General features: G+C 46.4%; 4 protein-coding genes across 4 annotated transcripts; 2 read left to right on the top strand and 2 right to left on the bottom strand.

Annotated features, from left to right (window-relative positions):
• The first annotated feature begins 1,736 nt into the window (after window positions 1-1,736).
• LOC109761167 (PTI1-like tyrosine-protein kinase At3g15890) lies at window positions 1,737-5,446 on the top strand. The gene is made up of 4 exons (XM_020319966.4): window positions 1,737-2,097; window positions 2,650-2,809; window positions 4,158-4,420; window positions 4,505-5,446. The coding sequence occupies exons 1-4, from the start codon at window positions 2,063-2,065 to the stop codon at window positions 5,169-5,171; spliced, it is 1,125 nt and encodes a 374-aa protein (XP_020175555.1). The 5' UTR covers window positions 1,737-2,062; the 3' UTR covers window positions 5,172-5,446.
• A 460-nt stretch (window positions 5,447-5,906) lies between these two features.
• On the bottom strand, window positions 5,907-8,698 carry LOC109761168 (uncharacterized). The gene is made up of 5 exons (XM_020319967.4): window positions 8,493-8,698; window positions 7,916-7,968; window positions 6,656-6,835; window positions 6,478-6,564; window positions 5,907-6,402 (listed from the first exon to the last, which is right to left on the bottom strand). Exons 1-5 carry the CDS (start codon window positions 8,544-8,546, stop codon window positions 6,243-6,245), a joined length of 534 nt encoding a protein of 177 aa, XP_020175556.1. The 5' UTR covers window positions 8,547-8,698; the 3' UTR covers window positions 5,907-6,242.
• Window positions 8,699-8,837: 139 nt separating this feature from the next.
• Window positions 8,838-15,378, top strand: LOC109761169 (tyrosine--tRNA ligase 1, cytoplasmic-like). Its single transcript, XM_020319968.4, has 9 exons — window positions 8,838-9,102; window positions 9,241-9,506; window positions 10,169-10,250; window positions 13,459-13,564; window positions 13,686-13,768; window positions 13,925-14,064; window positions 14,274-14,379; window positions 14,535-14,591; window positions 14,965-15,378. Exons 1-9 carry the CDS (start codon window positions 8,938-8,940, stop codon window positions 14,965-14,967), a joined length of 1,008 nt encoding a protein of 335 aa, XP_020175557.1. The 5' UTR covers window positions 8,838-8,937; the 3' UTR covers window positions 14,968-15,378.
• A 394-nt stretch (window positions 15,379-15,772) lies between these two features.
• LOC109761189 (FBD-associated F-box protein At5g60610-like) lies at window positions 15,773-18,918 on the bottom strand. The gene is made up of 4 exons (XM_073501250.1): window positions 17,746-18,918; window positions 17,471-17,614; window positions 17,148-17,342; window positions 15,773-16,151 (listed from the first exon to the last, which is right to left on the bottom strand). Exons 1-4 carry the CDS (start codon window positions 18,811-18,813, stop codon window positions 15,906-15,908), a joined length of 1,653 nt encoding a protein of 550 aa, XP_073357351.1. The 5' UTR covers window positions 18,814-18,918; the 3' UTR covers window positions 15,773-15,905.
• Window positions 18,919-19,962: the final 1,044 nt, after the last annotated feature.

Raw genomic sequence — 19,962 nt, forward strand, 5'->3', positions numbered from 1 at the left:
TTCCATCTGCTTCTCATAGTTTCTGCAATCTTCAAATTCAACTTGTGTTAGAGGCTTCAGTTCTTACAACATATGATACTCGCTTGATCATCATGTATATTGTATAAACATAAAGTGATGCACTGAATGCACTATGCTCTTGCCCATTGTTATTGTGTTTATTCCTATCAGTTAAGATAAATATATAACTCTCAAAGTTTTAACTATGGGTGTTGGAGGAGATAAACCGGGCAGAACAACAACCTGAGGTTGTGCAGGTTTACGGATACCTCTTGCCAAGGTTATATTATTTTAGGTTTTGGTGAAAAATAAAAATATATAATAGGTAAATAAAGCTCAGTTCGTCACTTAAATAATTATTAATATCAATGCAGTAAAGGTATGATGTACGCTTTCAAATAAAATTTTATAATTCTTTGGTAACATCACTGAAAACTATTGAATTGTGTTCTTTAATATTACAGTCAGCTTTGGTTCAGATTCGGTGTTAATAGAAAACATATCCATGTATTGATGGATTCACATTTGAAGGGAAACTGCTGAAAATGAAAGGCGACATATTCGATAGTTTTTTCTCTCATTATTCACATCTGAACTTAGGGAGTGTCTAAAAAAATCATGTCATGATTTGTTTCCTTTATTCTTGATTTGTTCAATTTCATACCATTTGCTCTGCCTTAGGTTTGAAAGACAAAATCTGGAGCCTTGCTCTGAAGGTCCAAGGAGGTGGAAGCACCAACGATGCCCTCAACAGAGCTGCTCAATTGGATTTGAATCCAAGGATGACATCCAAGATGATATGGTGCACTTGGCAGGGATATGCTCAAGGAATTCCAAGATGATGGCTGCATTTTGCACTGAAATTGTGAGGTGAGGCTCAAAAAGATACAACGGTTACCCATGGCGGCGAAGACTAGCCCGGGATCTGGGACAGTGGATGCATTGAGCTCGAGATGAAGATCAGCCACTCCATCCATGGTCACTATTTTGTTCCTTTTTTAATATGATTTCAGTACTCTTTATCAATGTGATGTTAGAGCCAAGATGCACGTGTCACTTGTTTCATCAAGTGTGTAACGAACTTTAAATTTTGTTCCTGATGATCTCAAATCCCTGGTTTCTCCTGGCTCCCTGCCGCTTAATATGCCTATTATGCAATAACACTGCATATACTATAAAAAGTAAAGTGGAAGGGGCGCCTCTCACTTGACACCGCCCAGCTTCCTCTCAGGCGGCGCCACCGGGTGGCGCCCCAACCACTAGTAACATTCACAACGGTGCGGCGGTTGAGGCGCTAGCTCCGGCCCCTGGTTCGCGCCAATGAATGTCTTGCTAAACAATAGTGTAAGATGTAACGCAATTTGCACACAAAAACGACGATGCAATCAATACATTACACACGTTCGACGAGAACAGTTCTCCCAATCCATCTAAAATAACATTATTCCCCCATTGTTTGCACTTATCTTTGCGAAGTGTCCCCAGCAATCTTCTCATCTTTGGTCAAACGTAGCCATCCAACAGCAAGCCAGCCAGGCCCCCTCTCTCCCAAAAAAACAAAAGCAAAAACAAAAACCCGGGCCCCAGCCACAACCCATGGCCCACCGTCAGCGACAGGGCCGCAACCAACGACCCCGGCCCGTCACCCGCCGCGTCACCTCATCACCCCCGGTTTAATCCCGACCGTTGGGTCCGTCACCGCATTGGTTCAAAACCCGCCAACCGGACGCCGCCGCGTGGGCGACGCGTCCCGGCGGGTCACCGCCCGCGGGTGAGCGGACCGCGCCTCGGCTGCTTTGCGTGCGCTAGTGGGGGAGCGGTGCGCGTCGAGGGAGCCGACAACGCCCCGAGAACGAAAACTCCTGTGCTGCCCATCTCTCTGTCCCTCTCCCTCCACTGAGTCTCCTGTGCTGCCCCCGCTGACCTGCGGCCACCGACGGCGAGTGGAGGCGGACGACGGGTTCCCGCCTCGCAGGCTCTCCGGCGGCGCCGCGGTAGGGTTCGCGCGGGCTGGTGCTGATTTGAGGGAGATTCGAGGTTGGAGCCGACGCGGCCTCTGGGGATGGGGTGGCTTTCCTGCTGCAAGCGGTCGAACGGGTGAGTGGCAACGGGGGGCTTTAGCTTACTATGGAAGTGTAATTTCCGTGCCGTTTTGGGGAAGTTTGGTTCCTCAGGTGGGGGTTTTGGCCTTTTGGGGGAAGTCGTACAGCACGATTGTTCCAGTCTTATCTGCTGTTGTCTTGTGTGGGAGGTTGAATTAGCTTACGAATTCGCCCTTTATCAGATTATTATGTGTTTATCGTTAGCTTGACTAGCAATTGATTTTGATTCTGGGGAAATACTGAGGTTGGGTTTCCTAAATCTGTGAGCTTCATTTCTGATTTGCTCATAAATTAGTACAAAAAAATTTACTGTTGTTATCGGGAATATTGCTGTTAATTTGCAGCTGTCAGCTAACGAGCTCTACATAGAATGGAGTGCAGATTTTTATGCATAAGTAATTTGTTCAAAAAAAGATTACTGTGAAGAAAATTGTTCAAACTTGCGGGGGAATAGTTGGACAGAGTGCTAACATTGCGGCCTTACCTAGTATACCCAACAAGTACTTGAATCTGCTGAAGAAGTTCTAATAATCTGTTGTGTTCTTAGGGCCCAACCCGGCAGGAAGAAGAAGAAGAAGGACACGACATGGCGCATCTTCTCACTGAAAGAGCTTCAGTTGGCGACCAACAATTTTAACTATGATAACAAGCTTGGTGAAGGTGGATTCGGCAGTGTCTACTGGGGCCAGCTCTGGGACGGATCACAGGTGCAGTCCCTCTCTTAAAAAATAAGAAACGCAAGATGCTGCAACTTGTGTTATGATTTGTTGTATCTGTTTTTTCTAGTGTCTTTTATTATTACTGGTACGAACAGGACAATGAAGTGGAGTCCAGCGGTTGTTGGTGCTTGTGATTTAGCTGAATTTAGTTTCACCTCCTAATTTATTTCTGGTTTCTAGTTCCATTTGAAATTTAAAATGGTTGTAGTTTTCAGAGCCCGTGAATATTCTTTGAGAATGAACAACAATCCAAACTGGGCCCACACTCTTTGAAAGTGCAAATAACGAACTTTCTGGTCTGGTGGAAAACTAACTTTCTCTCGCCTTCAACTATTGGTTTACTTTTCAAGTCTAAAGAACTGTTGGTTTACTTTTTTATGCATTCACTTTACCGAGGATATAGCCTTAGCTTTGTGGTAGAGAAGGTCTCATGATCACAAGCTACTAGATAGGACCATAATTTTTAAGTGTGAATACAGCCGGAGGTATGGAAAATTAGAAAGCATATATGGCCTGGATAGATGCAATCATACTGCCTTGACAAAGCCAGACAATCACTATATGTTTGTTCTGAGTATCTGCTTGTACTAGGTGTAGAAATGTAAATGACATCTTGGTAGACTCATATGGATATATTTAAATGAAAGATGAGGCAAGAGGTTGACTTGGGATGAACTTAATAAGTAAAGAATTAAGGAAAGTTTGATCAAACTGCCACGTCTTAGTTTCCTTCCTGATAAATGATGCCCCATCATGTGTCACTGACAGGTGGCCCTGGACCCCAAATGTCGTGACACATGCTATGATCACTGAACGGGGTAGAGTGGGGCCATATATCTACCTGCTAGTTTCTGGCGCAGTGGCATAAGTGCATAACTAAAAACTGCTAGAAACCCACATCTTGGTAGCTTGTGTTTTTCTAGAATCCTATGAGCATATTAAAGGGAATTGAAACAGAATACCTATATAGAAGTTTATCTTCAGAAGTTGTCTGTAAATGACAGTGTGTTAGAACTGCTCAACTTAATCTCCTTTGCAAATATTGTTTTACTTATTTGGATATTGTAACCAATGAGCAATTTTTTGTAAGATAGTGTTGCTGTTGCCTAGCTTTTTGGTATGTTTGTTATCGACTTTATTATGACTGTTACATTTCATGAGAAGTTTGTAGTTGTTTTATTTCGCCAGAAGTTTTAAGTTGTTAGGTTTCAGTTGAAGTGCCATGTGGTGACTATCAGAGTATGCACCTTGTATTTATTCCATGTAAAGTCAAGAAATTGCATCTTAATTCCTTCCCAGCCTAGTTAGCAACTCAACTGTTTATTCCATGCAACAGATTGCGGTGAAAAGGCTCAAGAGTTGGAGCAACAAGGCTGAAAAGGAGTTTGCTGTCGAGGTCGAGGTTTTGGCACGAGTGCGGCATAAGAGCCTCTTGAGCTTGCGTGGATATTGCGCTGAAGGCCAGGAGCGCCTGATAGTCTACGACTATATGCAGAACCTGAGCTTGCACTCTCACCTGCACGGACAGCATGCAGCTGAATGCCATCTTGGTTGGGAGCGAAGAATGAACATCGCCATTGATTCGGCTGAGGGCATCGCGTAAGCCTCTCAACATCACTTTATAATATTCATTCATCACGATACAGCAGTCTAATAACATTTAAATATCTCTCCACCTTGTAGTTATCTTCATCACCATGCGATCCCACATATCATCCATAGAGACGTCAAGGCGAGCAACGTTCTCCTGGACGCGAATTTCCAAGCACGTGTCGCTGATTTCGGGTTTGCGAAACTCATACCAGACGGTGCGACCCATGTCACCACAAAGGTGAAAGGCACACTCGGTTACCTAGCGCCGGAGTATGCCATGCTTGGCAAGGCCAAAGAGAGCTGCGACGTCTACAGCTTCGGAGTGCTGCTGCTAGAGCTTGCCAGCGGAAAGAAGCCGGTTGAGAAGATAAACCCTACGACAAAGCTCACCATCACTGAGTGGGCGCTTCCACTCGCTCGCGAGCAGAAGTTCAAGGAGATGGCTGACCCAAAGCTGGGGGATAGCTTTGTCGAGGCCGAGGTGAAGCGGATGGTGCTCGTCGGGCTTGCTTGCACTCAGACCAAGCCAGAACAGAGGCCGGTGATGTCTGAAGTTGTGGAGATGCTCAAGGGGGAATCTGCCGAGAAGTTCTTTATCTTGGAGAATGACGATCTGTTCAAGCCTCAACCCACCAGCTCTGTCCAGGGCACCTCTGGCCCCTGCAGCTCAGACGCCATCACCGAAGAGAAGGAATCGAAAGAGGATACGATCGAGGAGGCGACTGATTCGAGCGAGACGGTGCCCTCAGCTAGGTAGTGTTATGATGCACAAAGGTGTGTGTATCCCTTCCTGGGATATGTGATTTGTGTCTGTCTGTGCGTATGGTTGTTTCTTGTTGTTGGCAGGTTACTTGTGCCCTTTACCAGTCCACAGATGTACTTGTCTGGGTTCCGTGTGTGGTTGATTTCTTTTGGCAATGGTTGCAACGTGGGCTTGTAAGATTCTTATTGGACTGGTTCCGACAATAACAAGTTGTTCCATGTATTCCTGTACTCACTCAATTTAACTCATCAATTATCTGGTGTGCAAAACCCACGGCTAGCGACTTATACTTGCGCAAAAGATATTTTCACTCGGGTAGATTTTATCATGATTTTGTCAGTTAATGGGAAACAAAAATTGTCCAAGCACACATAGAGAACATAATTTCGTTAAAAACGTCACCATCTTTATGTCATATTCTTGACAAATATAAGAGTTCGTCACAGGCTACGGATAGAATCTCTTAATAGGCATGTTTAATACAAACAGCAGAAACACTTTACCATATATCATTAATTTTGCACTACTGCTTTACATTTTTCTGCTTTTTGTACTATCAAATTTGTCAATTCAAAGATTTTGTCCAGAGCTTGCCAGACCCTTGTATTTATCAAGAATAATATAGCGTAGAGGTTCAGCATATATAGTATTATATTCGCTACGACTAATTAATTTTGCACTAGTGCTTCAAATGTTTCTGCTGTTTGTATTAAGAAGAATAACGACACATACAGGAAAACATAAAATCTCATTCCCAAAGGAATATGAATTGGCAAACACATAAAGCACATGCTTCACAGTAATGCCGGAGCATGGAGAGGTGAACATTATGCGCATTCAGCTCACACCTCACAGGTGATACATTATCCGTACATAACTATAGCTCATAGGATTTCTAACGAGGATGAACATTATACATCATCACACCCATGCGGCGTTGCAAATCACAAGCATATATGTTCTCATCAAACGCATAAAGACAATTGATATCTCAACCTGTCAACCATATCAGTCTTCCAGACAAGCCTCGACACAGAATTCAGAAACTGCCTAGGTCTGCCACACTCAACTCGTGAAATTAGGTTTATTAAATAGACGCATAGCATTAGGATTCTTCAAAACTGCATTGGATCTTGGCACCTGGTTTTTCCTGCGACTCAGGAATTCGAGGGCTTTTTTAATGTGCTCCGTTGACCGAACATCTTTCAGCAGAATTGTTTCAGGTCTGATAAACATTAGGAACCATTAGGATAACAGTATAAAAGAAAATCATACGAGATGACGGGACATTGAAAATTACCCAGTAGTTGTGGTTTTCAATCTTTTCTTCTTCTTTTGGACCTTCTGGTTTACATTTTCTTCCTCAGAATCCGATGAGAAGGTTTGCCTGAAAGAAAAATGAAGACAGGGTAAGCAATAATGTCCAAAAAGCTTAAAAGGGATTTAAATGTCTGGCAGTTTGAAGGCGGTAAACATACTTCTCACGTGCTGCAAGCATTTCAATTACGCTCTTGGGGAGTGTCCCAGGCATAGCATGTGTCTCCTCATCCACTTCTGTATCTTTATCTTCTACTTTCAGAGGCTTCTTTTTATTCGGTTTTGAGGATGTTTTCCGTTGGGCCCAGCGTTTCCTCCGGTCTTTCTCCTCCTGGGTTGCTCTACAGGATTACACATTGTCAGGTCAGAGAGGGTACCATCAGCAGGAAAAGTGACATCAATTTGTGACTAACATAAGTCAACAGTATATAAATAGTCAGTTCGAATGGATGTTCCCAAAAAGACAGAAGCAACTAGTGTTTGCCAACAGATTTCAAGAAATGGGAGTAAGCCTATTTGCAACTACAGATTTGCCACTGAAAATGCACTACTCATGTGTCAATGACACGAGGGTCCAAGAAGAGCACATGTGTAAACCCAAAATGCAATAGTGACATGTGTTCAGTAGGCAGAACTAGAAATTGGAAATTTTGAGGTGGTATGCACATAAAGCTCTACGTTTAGGGTGAAAGGGGTGGTGATGTGCCACATTCCCCACAAAGCCGCAACCCGTAAGGAATTACCCCATTATAGAGGAAGGGCATGAGAAGTATTCATCCCTGCAGCCAACCCCAGGATGGGTAGACCGCCCTGGTGTTGGGGATACCTCCCCCATCAACAATCACCTGCCCACAAGCATATGTTCTTATATATGCCCAAGTTGCCACATCTGCAAGTCTAAAGCATGAGCATTTGGTCTCTACCCTTACAAATTTCTGCATGACCTTATACGTTTTATTTATTTAGTACTCCACCATCTTTTTGTGGACTAATAAAACTACATGTTTATACTTAATCATATAATAAACACATAAAATGAACTCAACATCACTGAACTTTAGGTATTTACTGGAAAATGCTACCCCAAAATCCCTAGTGGGGATGGGGGGCAGCAGAAAAGGTGCCACAATAGCTAAATGTGCATATGAATGGTAGGCAACCATCCCTTATGACGAATGACCTGTGGCCATCCCGCTGCTGAAGCAGTATAAACCGATACAGACAAGAAAATCACTTATTAGACTAATCTAGCATGCCATGGTTTTGGCTTCAGGATTTTTTTTACGAGACCCGCAAAATCTAAAACGGAAAAACGGAAATTACATGGCGCGAGAGCAACAGAACAAATAATGATGAGCTTAACTTCTCAAAGTCATCTCCACGTGTCTACTCAAACAGTATCAAAAGTGCAAGCCGCAAACCTGACAGCGCTGTCCTTCTCTACTTTGCTGATTTCTTCATGTTTCTCCACACCCTACAAGGCATCAACAGCAGGAAAGAACACTCAGCATCATGTTGACATACTCCGACAGGAACTAGATTAAAGAATGGAGGAAGCCAGACGAAAAACAACCACCGAGACTACAGAAGTACGCTTGATCCTGACAATGAGCACAAGTCTTCCTATATGGGTCTCCCTGCTGCTCATGATTTTTGTGCTTCTTTATGTAAAGCTTGCATCCCCAGCGGTGTTGGGTTTTAAGTATGTGTTGTTCACACTTGGGCGATTAGAGCTTTTATCGATTTAAATCCAGGCTCATTTCGAACCTTTATGTCTATATAAATTATAAAGACAAGAAATTCCTGTTCCCGGAGCGTAGTAATCGGCCCTGGTGGGAAATACAGGTGCTCCTAACTAGGCGGAATACTTCACGTTTGCTGCTACCGGAAAGTACACACGCGCAGCACGCGGAGTCCTCGCACACTCCTACGTCACCTAGGCTTTACTAGCGCGAGCTCTCTTCTCACAGGACCGGGGGGGATAGCCAAGGAACGTACCTGGACGGCGGTGAGCTCCTCGGGAGCGCCGTCGGAGTCGCTTCCGCTATCCATTTATGAGCTGAGACGTCGCCGACGGGAGCTCCTCTCTGTTTTGGTCGCCTCCGTCTCCGCCGCTGCCGCTGCCGCCGCCGCCGCCGCCGTGGGAGGGGGTACTTGCGAGGGTTTGAAGCGGGTGCGGACGAGAAGGGAACAGCCGTAGCCGGAGGAAGGAAAACCGGGCTTTTCTCCTTTAATTCCCCTCTCTGGGCCGCCCACCTGGGCCCGTTGGGCTTATTTCTTTTTTGAGAAGTCCCGATGGGCTTATATCCTAATGCGATCCGGTTGGAAGTGGATTCGGACACCAGATTCCTCCACAAATTCGAAGGCGGAACTCAAAAAGGAAAAGGAAACGGAGGGCGCACGACTACTGGAGGCCAGAACAGAGGGACGCGGCCGGAGCAGCATGGCGGCATGGATGGGCGTGGAGGAGCGCGCCGAGACGCTGCGTAGCACCGCCGAAGAGCTCGTCGGCGAGGACGAGCTGCTCCCGCTGCTGCACGGTAACCCCAGCCCGGTCTGCCTCGACAGCTTCGAGCCCTCCGTCTCCGGCCGCGTGAACATCTGGCAGGTCAATGATAATTCTCTGAATCTCAACTTGCTGGCCGGCCAAGTTGCACCGCATGCTCCTGCCCTAAATTCCTTGAGATTTGTAAGCAAAGACTGAGACACATACTCCCTTTCTTCTCTTCCTTTTGTTTCTCATCAGGGTGTTGGGAAGGTGATCAATGTGAACAAGATGGTCAGGGCCGGATGCAGAGTGAAGATGCTCATAGCGGACCAGAGGACTGGACTGGACAGCAGCGAGATCAGGGCCGCCGGTCGCCACGCGATCGAGGTCTGGAAAGCCCTGGGCATGAGCTCGGACGGGGTGGAGTTCCTCTGGTGCTCCGAGGAGACGAGCAGGCGCGCGCACGAGTACTGGCCGCTCGTGATGGGGATTTCCCGGAACCACCGCGTCGGATGGTTAGCGAGGTACTCCTTCCGTCCTGTTTACACGACGTTTTTGTCTTCTGTGATTATAAACTTTCCATCAATTTCAGCGTAATCTATTAAACGGTCCGCCATCTCCTTTGGCATAGGCATAGAGCTGGTCCTATACAATTTTATTGTTGCTGATATGTCATTTTTTTTATCTTTTCTGTTGTCCAACTATTGGTATTTGACTGTGTGCATCGTAGTTATGCAGAAGTCAGGTATTACTTATTATATAATTTGTATCCGTTTGATGTATATTTTAATTTTAACTTAATAAAAGCTTTATTTTATCAAAATAATAATTTAATCTATAATATATTAATCATTTGTCATAAAACACACAGTCCGATACTGCTTTTGAATGAATTAAATGGTACTCCCTTCGTTTTAAAATAAGTGTCTTAACTTTGTACTAATTAACTTTAGTATAAAGTTGTACTAAGGTTAAGACACTTATTTTATGACGGAGGGAGTATAATTTTTTAGCACATAATCAACTTTCTGTTAGTTAGATTAGTGGTTAAAGTTGAAACTCCAAATACCCATGCACCATGTAAATAAAAACAGTTGCGTGTAACTCCAAATAAAAGTTGGGGGTTTTAATTCTTTACCATATCTATGTCAAATATGTATGTGATAGTTGTGCCGTTTGTTTTTAGCCTGCATGCAGATCCGGAAAATGTGAAGTGTAATCAACTCTTGGAGCCCATCATGAAGTGTGCTGATATACTCTTCCTCGAGGTTTGTATGTCGTCTATCTTACCATTATTTATACTTTTTGTGGGGTGTATGCATGAGGTTTTTCATTGTAAATTATGAACATTATATTTATTCACTGACTAAGAAGCCAAAAAACAGTGAAAAACTCTTAGAGTTACATCAAAACACCAACTCACAACCTGTACCTCGGATCACATCTTGATGTCCCATGGTAAAAAATATATCATAGATGACCATAACTACATAAGCTTGTTTAACTTTGAATAGCCGCATCAGCCCGTCCACCACAACAAATGAGAATCTTTGATTGCCGAATGCACGATGGTTGTGAATACTCCCCTCACGAGGCAGGTTGCCGGGCAGTTGCTTTATCAAAATACATGATAACGATAGGACAAAAAGGGAGAAACCATGACACAACTAGCTTGACGGCATCAACAGCAAATGCCACGTCGAGACCGAGATGGAACTGGAAAACACTATTCCACATGAAGTCGCCTGGGTGTTTTTCCTCTCGTTGGTCAATTTAGTGAGTGAGGGATGAGGGCGAGGGAAAAAGCCCATTAAGCTGAGCACAATCACAATCGATCATCATGACACACCAGGATATCCGTGTGTCTATGATGTGATGCACACCCACGGCCACTCATTGTTCCCCACACGCCTTCATCCTCCATCGCTCGTGCGTGTCTCATTCTTTTTCCCTCGATAGGAACTTCCCTCGAGTTGGAGATGGCTATTCTAAGAGGCTCACTTCATTTCGTTTGACTGGGCTTCAGTTTAAACATATTAAATTATGAGTCAACTAGCAAAGTGTATGTGCTACGCCATGTAATCACAGGAACATAAGGTCGAATTTGGTTTACTTAAGAACCTTGTATGCTAGCTTAAATGAGTTTTGGCAGTTGGCACAGATGACACGTGTGAAAGTTGCGTGGAAAACAAGGTGACTAGTGAAGGCATGACCAGTAACTCGAATCTTTATAAGTACTACCTCCGTCTCGGTGAATAAGTCATTCGCGTAGTTCTAGGTCGACAATTGAACTATCTAAATATGTATTATATGTGACAAAAAATATATATTTAGAGACTACATCAGTGTAGAAATTTAATAATATACTTTTCATGACATATAACACATATTTAATTCCTCAAATCGATGACCTAGAACTACGCGAATGACTTATTCACCGAGATGGAGGTAGCAGGGAAAGATAATCCGATCTATCCCTTCAACATCACTTAATATGAATCACAATTCTTCAACTGGACTTTTCATTTTCCCGAAACAACATGTTTAATACTCCCTCCATCCCAAAATAAGTATCTCAATTTTGTATTAACTTTAGTATAAAGTTGTACTAAAGTTGAGACACGTATTCTGGGACGGAGGGAGTAGTAGCTAATTAGAGAAAGTGAATAGGAATTTAGAGGTTCTAAGGTTACGTCGGGCCGAGTGCTTGGTGTAGTAGTGCTTTCCGATTCTAACCCTAGTACTCCTTTGTTTTTGTTTACTTCAATATTAGCTTTGTCTTCAGTCAAACTTTCTGAAGTTTGATCAAGTTCCTAGAAAAGAATCAATATCATTAGATCCGACATGAAATATATTTTTATCTTATATTTGTTTGGTATATTGTAGTTGTAGGTGTTGATATTTTTTCCATGCAAAGTTTGACTTCTGATGACAAACCTAATATGTGGATTAAATAAAGGCCGGTGCTAGGCGTAAACCGGTTGATGGCAGGGACTTTTACACCACCTTGCCAGCCGTCCGATCTGCCTACTAGTGGCCGTTGGATTACACCTCGCGCAGGGAAGCTTTCAACGCAGCGCTATCACACCTCGCGCAGTGCTCCAAGCCTCCAACGTAGCATCGACGCGGCCGGCCAGCTCCATTGCAGCCCCGGTGCAGCTCCAACGCGGCACCGACGCTCCGGCGAAGCTCCATTCCAACTACGGTCGAGCTCCACTGCAGCCCCGGCCAAAGCTCCAAAGCAGCACTGACGCTCCGGCGAGCTCCATTGCAGCCCGGGCGCAGCTCCAAAGCAGCACCGACGGCCCACGCAGTACTGGCGCGTCCGGCGAAGCTCCATTTCAACTCCGGCGGGGCTTCAACAGCTGCGACACCGGAGCCGCCGTCGACCGCTGCAACGCAACACCGTGTGTCGCCGGTGAGAGCTCCATTGGAGCACCGAGCGCTGCACTACAGCTTCGAGCCCGCCAGAGAGCCCTGCAACATAGCACCGGGAGCCGCCGGAGAGAGCTCCAATGGAGCACCGAGCGCGGCACTGCAGCTTCGAGAGCGCCGGCGAGCTCCATTGGAGCACCGAGCGCTGCACTGCAGCTTCAACAGCCGTCGGCGAGTGCTGCAACGCAGCACCTGGATCCGCCGGCAAGAGCTCCATTGCAGCACCGCCGCTGGCTTGCGGGGCGTGTGGTGGTGGCCGTGGCCGTTGGAGTGGGGGGCGGAGGCGGAGGAGGAGGAGGAGGGGGTGGCGGAGGGGCGCGCGAGGCGGCGGAGCGAGTCCTCGCTGATGACCTTGGCGCCGCGGTTGGTGTCGCGCGAGAGGTCGATGCGGTCGGGCCCGTGGATCTTGTAGTAGGAGAGCACGCCGTCGCTGAGCGCGAACCAGCGCGGCCGCCACCCGCGGCCGTAGTTGACCCACTTGTAGAGGACCCCGGAGATGCCGCCGCCGACGATCTCGTTCAGCCTCACCCCGTCAGGCGGCGAGGAGGGCCCGCCGCCGACGCCGACGCCCGCCACGCGCGCCCGCCGCTCGCCGGCTGCGGAACTGCTGCTGCAGCAGCGAGCGGGCTGGGGCGGCGGCGGCGGCGGTCTCCGGCCTCCTACTTCATGCTGCGGCAACAGCCTTCGGCCTCCTCTCTCTCTCTCTCGCGTGTGATCCATGGAAAGGGGAAAAGGAGGGCTGGAGGCGAAGAGATAAGGTTGCGGGCGGTGCGGTGCGTCGTTTCCACCAGACACGTGTCAATCTATCGAGGCGACTTAGAGAAACGAGAAATCAGCCGGCTTAAACATAACGTTTTCCTTAAATAAAACCGAGTAATGTCTTTTACTACTTAGATTTACTCACCACAAGTATAAATTGATATGGAAATTTGGATCCATAAAAGTGGATGGCTCAGAACGATTTGGGGATACTGTAAAAGCTGTCATGGTCTATTGATACAGAATCTTGATAGTTATCAAAAAATAATTTTCCTTTTGTAGGCAGACATATGCCAGATGGGCGTGGATCGAAGAGAGGTGAGTATGATGGCCAGAGGATACTGCACGCACATTGGAAGTGAAAATAAACCAATATTTCTGTTGCATCGTATCCTATATAGTTTTTCATGAGGATGATATTATTCACAGATTTATTAATATATATGTCTATGTGGTGTAAGATATAGCTTGGTTTGTCAAAATGTGTTTCTCCTTGACACTAATTATAGATGTGCTACCTGGTTTCAAAGAAGGACAGCAGAGAATGTCAGAGAGTGATCCACTGTCAGCTATTTTTATGGAAGACGCTGAGGTTTCTCTCACAAAACTCATCTTTACTTCCTCCCAACATTGCTATACTGAGCTCTTGATTAGTGGAAACATCCATGCCTAATGTTATGGACTTATGGTGTGCATTGTTTCTTCTTCCGTGGTGACAATAATTTCATGGCCAACTTGTTTATTGCAGTCTGAGGTTACGAAAAAGATAAAGAAGGCTTTCTGCCCTCCCAAGATTACTCAAGGAAATCCATGCTTGGAGTACGTAGAGCATATCGTTCTCCCTTGGTTTAGAGAGTTCGAGGTGGTCCCACCTGATGGCGGTAACAGGTAATAGTAATTTTTTTCCCCAAGGACAACCAAAATATTTCCCTAAGAAAAACACTAGCAGAATATTGTATTGCTGCAAGTCTGCAACTGATGCAAGAGCTCTTGCAAACATCTGCCTACCGCAATACATGTCCAGAAAGAATCCAATGATATGGCACGATTTTGATGGCTGTGTTCAACTGTAACATCTGTTGTTTGCTCTTAAGCAGGACTTACCTAGGAATCGAAGAACTCCTGGAGGATTACGGCAGTGGCACTGTGCATCCCCGTGATCTGAAACCTGCTCTTGCAAAAGCAATAAACCAGATCTTGCAGGTAAGAGACCTCCCAGTTTATGTTTCTTTTCCAGTAGAGCAGGGAGTAAAGTGGACTTGTTTGAAAGTCATGTTCGGTTTATTTCCATGCTTTTACTTTTATTCGAAAAATACTTCTACCGCCTTGAAGACCTTACCAGTTCCTCATTTAAACAGCTTGTACGTCATCACTTCCAGAACTGCGAAGCCAAAGGTCCGTGTGACGCTGTCAAGGTACATACATGCCCCTTGCATGAATGTTCACAACAATTTTGATTGTTATCGTGCTATGTTCTTTCTTTAGAAAAGTTGTCAAACAGAGGAACTTTAATACTTCTTTCTTTTATTAAAGTTGTCAAACTGAGTTACTTTAATCCTCATGCATCGTACGCCCAAGGCCAATAAGCATTTTATCTAAAGTAAAAAAAACATTTTAAACAAACTGATTTCAGCTTCTAGTTGAATTGAGTTCTTGAACATGCATTTTGGTAGCATTTGCTTGCTCTTTTGAGTATAATAGTTACTCAAATTGAATTGCAATGTATACATCATGGCAAACATTGACAAACATGCAAGGAATTAACTTGGAACAATTGCTGTTTTGCAGTGAGAGGAGCAACCAAGAACTTATGCATATTTTGGCCACAATCATTGCTAGAACTATGCACACTTCAAACTATTGCAATCAAGATAGCCAAGAACTACAGGCATATTTTGGAAGAAACCGTTTTAGAAACTGCGTATGGTTTTTTTTTTTTCATAGGAATTTTGTGTACTTTGAGCTACTCCCTCTTTATCAAAATATAAGACTTTTTTGGTCTAGAAACATCTTATATTTTGATACAGAGGGAGTGTTTTCCATTTCTGTGTCTGAATGACACTGAACACTTGCTCAGCTTCAAGTGGCTATCCATCTAAGCATCCTTTGGTGTATTCTTTTAGATATAAATCAGCTTTTTTGCAAGAGCACGCTATGTTGACTGTATGTCCTTTGCTTTCAAGCATTGGTGTTCTAGTGTTAGTGCATCACATCTTTCAGATGAATTCACAAGTCGGCAGACATGGTAGTGCTGAAGAAACATGTATATGAATTAGGAAATGAAGTAACAGTTCAGCTTCAGTATATCAAAATCCTAGCATGCCAAGGAGGTAAAAGGGGGATTAAAAATCAGCTAACTAATACTGTAACTTTGAGGAAGAGTAAACATAAACATGCAATGCAACTCCCCAGATTGCAGTAGTGCCCGTACTAGACACACCACTAGTGTGATCTTGACTCACGTGGCCGAAGTTGGGACTTCAACCCAAGTTTACCCATAGATAGTTATGCATGATCAATCAGGATACACTGTCACTGAAGTAGATTTAACAAGGAACATCAAATTGGTACTGAAGTAGGCAATACATAAGCTCATATATCGCAGTTTTCTGCTACTTTAACTCACATACTTAGGAGAAATACCTCAATTCAGAGAAGCAGCAGATGGAAATACTAATGCTAGTGGAAAAAGAACACTGGCCAGTCTTCACAAGGCACACTCCAGCAACCTAAAGATAACCCAGGGGCTTGAACTGGCCAGAGCTGTCTCGCATTTCGAAATAGGTTGGCATATAGCAGAGGCAGAGGAAAGGGTCATCACATGAGAAGTCGGATCCTCTCGTGAGGCTCCATGCAGTAGGAAATTTACTGAAGGTGAGTTGCAATTTATGGCCTCCACTGGCCCATTTGGCACCCTCCAGAGCTTTCATCTTGATAGCGATCTGTAGAGGCACATCATACCTTCCAAACTTCAACTCAACCCAGGGGCGGATCCAGCGTGGGGGCGTGTAGGGGCGGCCGCCCCGGGTAAATTTTGGGAACCCATGGTACCCCCTAATGCTTTGGCCAGTCCTGGCCACCATGGGAGGCGAGGGGAGCTTCCTGCTGTAGGTTTCTGGGCATGCTACAGAGAAGAAGATAGAAAACGCTTCGAGCAGGAAGATGAAAAGAGAAGAGAACGCTTAGTTAAAGAGATGGGCCAATGAGTAAGGCCCAATAGAACATGAGAATACCCACTAGTATTTGAAGCCTTTTCCTTACGCAGCCTTTGAAGCATTTGCCGTTCCTTTTCCTTACGCAGCCTTTGAAGCATTTGCCGTTCTAAAAAAACGCAGCCTTTGACGTTCCCAATTCCTAGCGATCGAAACAGATCAACCGCTCTACACGATTACGCCGCCCCCCTCCATTGTTGGCTCGCCTCCTTGACCTTGACGAGACACTGCGGCGCTTCCCAGTTCTTCCAATGGATGGTGTTTGATGGAGGAGAAGGGAGGCCACCGATTTCTCGTGCCATTCGTCACCGCCACGGACCAACGTCCTGCTTAAAACTGCAAGAGAGCAACCAACAGAAGCAGCCAAGAGCAGGTCCTTTTGCCCTCCAGTAATTTTCACGTATTCCGTTCTATCATTTTTATATATTTATTGTCACATGGACCTAATTCTTAAAAGTTGAATACTGATATCAATTACAAATAAGATGTTATAGGAAGATTCAGCCAGCAAGAGTGTAAGTTACACTTTTTTAGGGTTTAGGGTTTAAGTTAGACTTTATATGATTTTTTGTAGTATATATTATTGGCTTAGTCCTTTAGAATGAAACTACCCTGAACAATTCATTGTGTTGATCATCTTGCCTAAATGCATAGTATTGGCCAATTAATTTTCTTGATTGTCTTATTTGATTGTACCGTGGCTTTGATTATTTGTTTCTTCTAAAGTCCGCCCCGGGTAACTTCAAATCCTGGATCCGCCACTGACTCAACCACCATCCGCTCCAGCACCTTTGCATTCTCGGCAATGAACATGAGACAGGCAAACTCATTCTGATGCCCATGGTACTCACGGAAAACAATACTTTTGAGGCGTGATCGGACGCACTCAATCATACCATTCTCCTGCCAGAACTTGAGACGGAGATTGCCAGTGGGTTCATGAGTTTCCCCAGACTGCAAAAAGATATTGACGCATAGTTGAGCTTTATGTGATGACATATAATGCAGGGGTGATGTGCTGCTATCCCATGATGATCAGGCAATTGAAAAATTAATGAATGATAGGAAAAGGTTGGTTTTACCTCGATAAGAAGATTCTCGACGTTCGGGAAGCACATGAGGAAGCTACGCAGCATCTTGACTTCATTGTGGATTCCAAAACGTAGACTCAATGCTAACATCTGGACACTGGGGACAATCGTGCTTGGGCTCACCTGTGTGCTAGCCTGTAACGCACCAAATGAACATAAAACTGATCACACATCATTCGAATTTGCTGATCGATAGGCAGACACGCATATCACCAAAACAAACAAATGGAACTCAGAGATGGGCTGGCAAAGAGATAGTGATGCACCTTGATGGTGGTGTTGCCAATCTCCAGCACCTGCCCTCCTGGTCGTAGGTATCCCAGCAAACGCAGCTGTGGAGCATGGCCAATCTTGACTCTAGCACTTGTTCTGCTCCTGGCCATGCTAGAGTTGCCGCGGCTTGAGGTGTGCCAGATGAAGAGACGCTCAAGGAGTGGGGCGTCCACCACGGCGACCTCCTCCACGTTGGACACGCAGAATTGCGCGCACCGTAGGCTCTGACTGGCAAGACGAGCGTGCAGTTCGGTCTGGTTTCCAACGACCGCGAGTATCTCCAGCACGGGGCTCGCGGCGAGCACGAAGTCGAGATCCTTGTCCGTCATGATGACGCACCCGAGGACGAGCTCACGCAGATTCGGGAAAGCAGCGCCGCGCGGGAGGCTGGCGGTGTCCGGAAACAGCCAGGCGCCGAGGTAGAGGCGGGTGAGAGAGGCGCAGCTGAAGAGCGCGACTGGGAGGCACACGCCACGGGGGAGGGGCCACGGGCGGTTGATGAGGACGAGCTCGCTGACGCCCTTGGTGGCGAGGAGCTGGACCCAGCGCGCGAGCACGCCGCGGTCGGCGCGTTCCAGGAAGCTGCAGGTGAGGCTGACGAAGGTGAAGCTCCCCGGGTGCGCCTCGAGGGCTGCGGAGACGGCGCCGGTGACGGCGCGAGAGACGGCCCCGGCGCACGCCGCGGGGAGGAGGTGGGTGTCGACGAGGACGAGCGGGGTGGAGCGCCAAAGGTGGCGCCAGCGCGAGGAGAGCACGGCGGTGCGCGCGCCGTCCTTGGCGGGGAGGCGGGAGACGACGCGGCGGAGGAGATCGTCGGCGAGAAGGCTGAAGCGGTCGACGCCGTCGCCGTCATCCGCGGTGGTGCAGGAGAGGGAGGCGGCGGTGGAGACGGGGGACTTGAGGAGGAAGGAGTAGATGAATTTGAGCACCATGTTTTTGTAGGGGTCCAGCGTCTCCGGATCCAGCCCATGCCGCATGTCCATGGGAACGCCGGGCTCCTCCGTGCCGGGGAAGTCGGTTTGGAGGAGTTGCGGGTAGCACCTGGGCGTCTGCCTAGCCATGGTGGCCGCCGCGCAACGCCCGTCAAGGAGGAGGAGTAGGGTTTGGGGGTTTGGTGCTTCAGGCCGGCATTTGGGGTATTTTTTCCGAGGAGGAGGAAGAGGTGCTCCCGCAAAGTCATATTGCGCGGTTCTGTGATGTACCGGTTGATCCTACACCGGCCGTTTCCTCCGCGATTCGTGTTAGTGTTGGCCCACTTGCATGTATAGCTATGGTATTGTGTTTCCAAACTGCCTGTATTTGCAATATGTGAGGAAACTGGCCAACCCCCATCAATCACTTTATGTCAATTTTACATTTATTGCGCCGCACTAACCGGACCCTCCCCCCCCCCCCCCCTACTCCCCTTTCTCTTCCTTCTTCCTTCTTCCTTGAGCTTCGGGGCACAGTTGGTTATTCTCAGCGTCGTCGGTGCAGTTGGTCCTTCTTCCTTCTTTCTTGAGCTTCTCGGGGCAGTTTACTTAATCCTCTTTGTTTACTACTGTGGATAAAAGCTAAATCGAAGTTCTTTTCTCCTAGCGGAGTCGGTGGACCTACAAATCTAGCTCCAGGTATGTTCGATTTCTTCCATCTTGTGGGGCTTTTCCATCATGCGGAAATCTTGCTCCTTGTAATCCAAAAGCTGCAATTTTGATTTGGACCTTCTAACTAACCTTCTTGATGCGGAGCATCCTATGGACATCATCATGTCAAAAGTCCGTTCGACGAGTGACACATGCGACATCTATTTCACATACACAAAGATGAATCATCTCCTTTACGCGTGTTCACTTGACCCCTTTGACGATGGTATACCACTTGACACTCCACTCGTGTGCATACATAGGTATTCTCGAGACACCATGGATGACGAGGAGGAGTGCAAGCGCCAAGGAACGACTACACCGTCCGCGAGGGAAGCATGGAAGAGAAGGAAGAAGAGGATCTGCCCAGTTCGGAACGGGCGGTACTTCCGCCCTCCCCAAGCGGTACTACCGCTAAGCCCATCCAAGCGGTACTACCGCCCAACATCCTTCCTACTTCCGCTTAACCCAACAAGCTCTTGTGATCGAGCGGTACAAGTCCGGTACTACCGCTAAGCCGCTCAAACGGTACTACCGCCCAAGGGGCCGGTACTACTTCCCTGTCTGCGCACAGTGTATCGGGCCTCC

Source organism: Aegilops tauschii, chromosome 6, assembly GCF_002575655.3.
Source record: "Aegilops tauschii subsp. strangulata cultivar AL8/78 chromosome 6, Aet v6.0, whole genome shotgun sequence".
In the NCBI taxonomy this organism is placed as follows: domain Eukaryota; kingdom Viridiplantae; phylum Streptophyta; class Magnoliopsida; order Poales; family Poaceae; genus Aegilops; species Aegilops tauschii.

Bases quoted from the DNA above. Each gene is read 5' to 3' on its own strand.
- LOC109761167 (XM_020319966.4), top strand. From the start codon at position 2,063: ATGGGGTGGCTTTCCTGCTGCAAGCGGTCGAACGG. The intron at 2,810-4,157 runs GTGCAGTCCCTC...TCCATGCAACAG, and splicing joins AGCTCTGGGACGGATCACAG to ATTGCGGTGAAAAGGCTCAA. The intron at 4,421-4,504 runs GTAAGCCTCTCA...TCCACCTTGTAG, and splicing joins GATTCGGCTGAGGGCATCGC to TTATCTTCATCACCATGCGA.
- LOC109761168 (XM_020319967.4), bottom strand. From the start codon at position 8,546: ATGGATAGCGGAAGCGACTCCGACGGCGCTCCCGAGGAGCTCACCGCC. The intron at 7,969-8,492 runs GTACGTTCCTTG...GATGCCTTGTAG, and splicing joins AGGAGCTCACCGCCGTCCAG to GGTGTGGAGAAACATGAAGA. The intron at 6,565-6,655 runs GTATGTTTACCG...TTTTTCTTTCAG, and splicing joins ATGCTTGCAGCACGTGAGAA to GCAAACCTTCTCATCGGATT.
- LOC109761169 (XM_020319968.4), top strand. From the start codon at position 8,938: ATGGCGGCATGGATGGGCGTGGAGGAGCGCGCCGAGACGCTGCGTAGC. The intron at 9,507-10,168 runs GTACTCCTTCCG...GTTTGTTTTTAG, and splicing joins CGCGTCGGATGGTTAGCGAG to CCTGCATGCAGATCCGGAAA. The intron at 14,380-14,534 runs GTAAGAGACCTC...TCATTTAAACAG, and splicing joins CAATAAACCAGATCTTGCAG to CTTGTACGTCATCACTTCCA.
- LOC109761189 (XM_073501250.1), bottom strand. From the start codon at position 18,813: ATGGCTAGGCAGACGCCCAGGTGCTACCCGCAACTCCTCCAAACCGAC. The intron at 17,343-17,470 runs GTAAAACCAACC...ATCTTTTTGCAG, and splicing joins TCGAGAATCTTCTTATCGAG to TCTGGGGAAACTCATGAACC. The intron at 16,152-17,147 runs GCGGATCCAGGA...CCCTGGGTTGAG, and splicing joins GGATGGTGGTTGAGTCAGTG to TTGAAGTTTGGAAGGTATGA.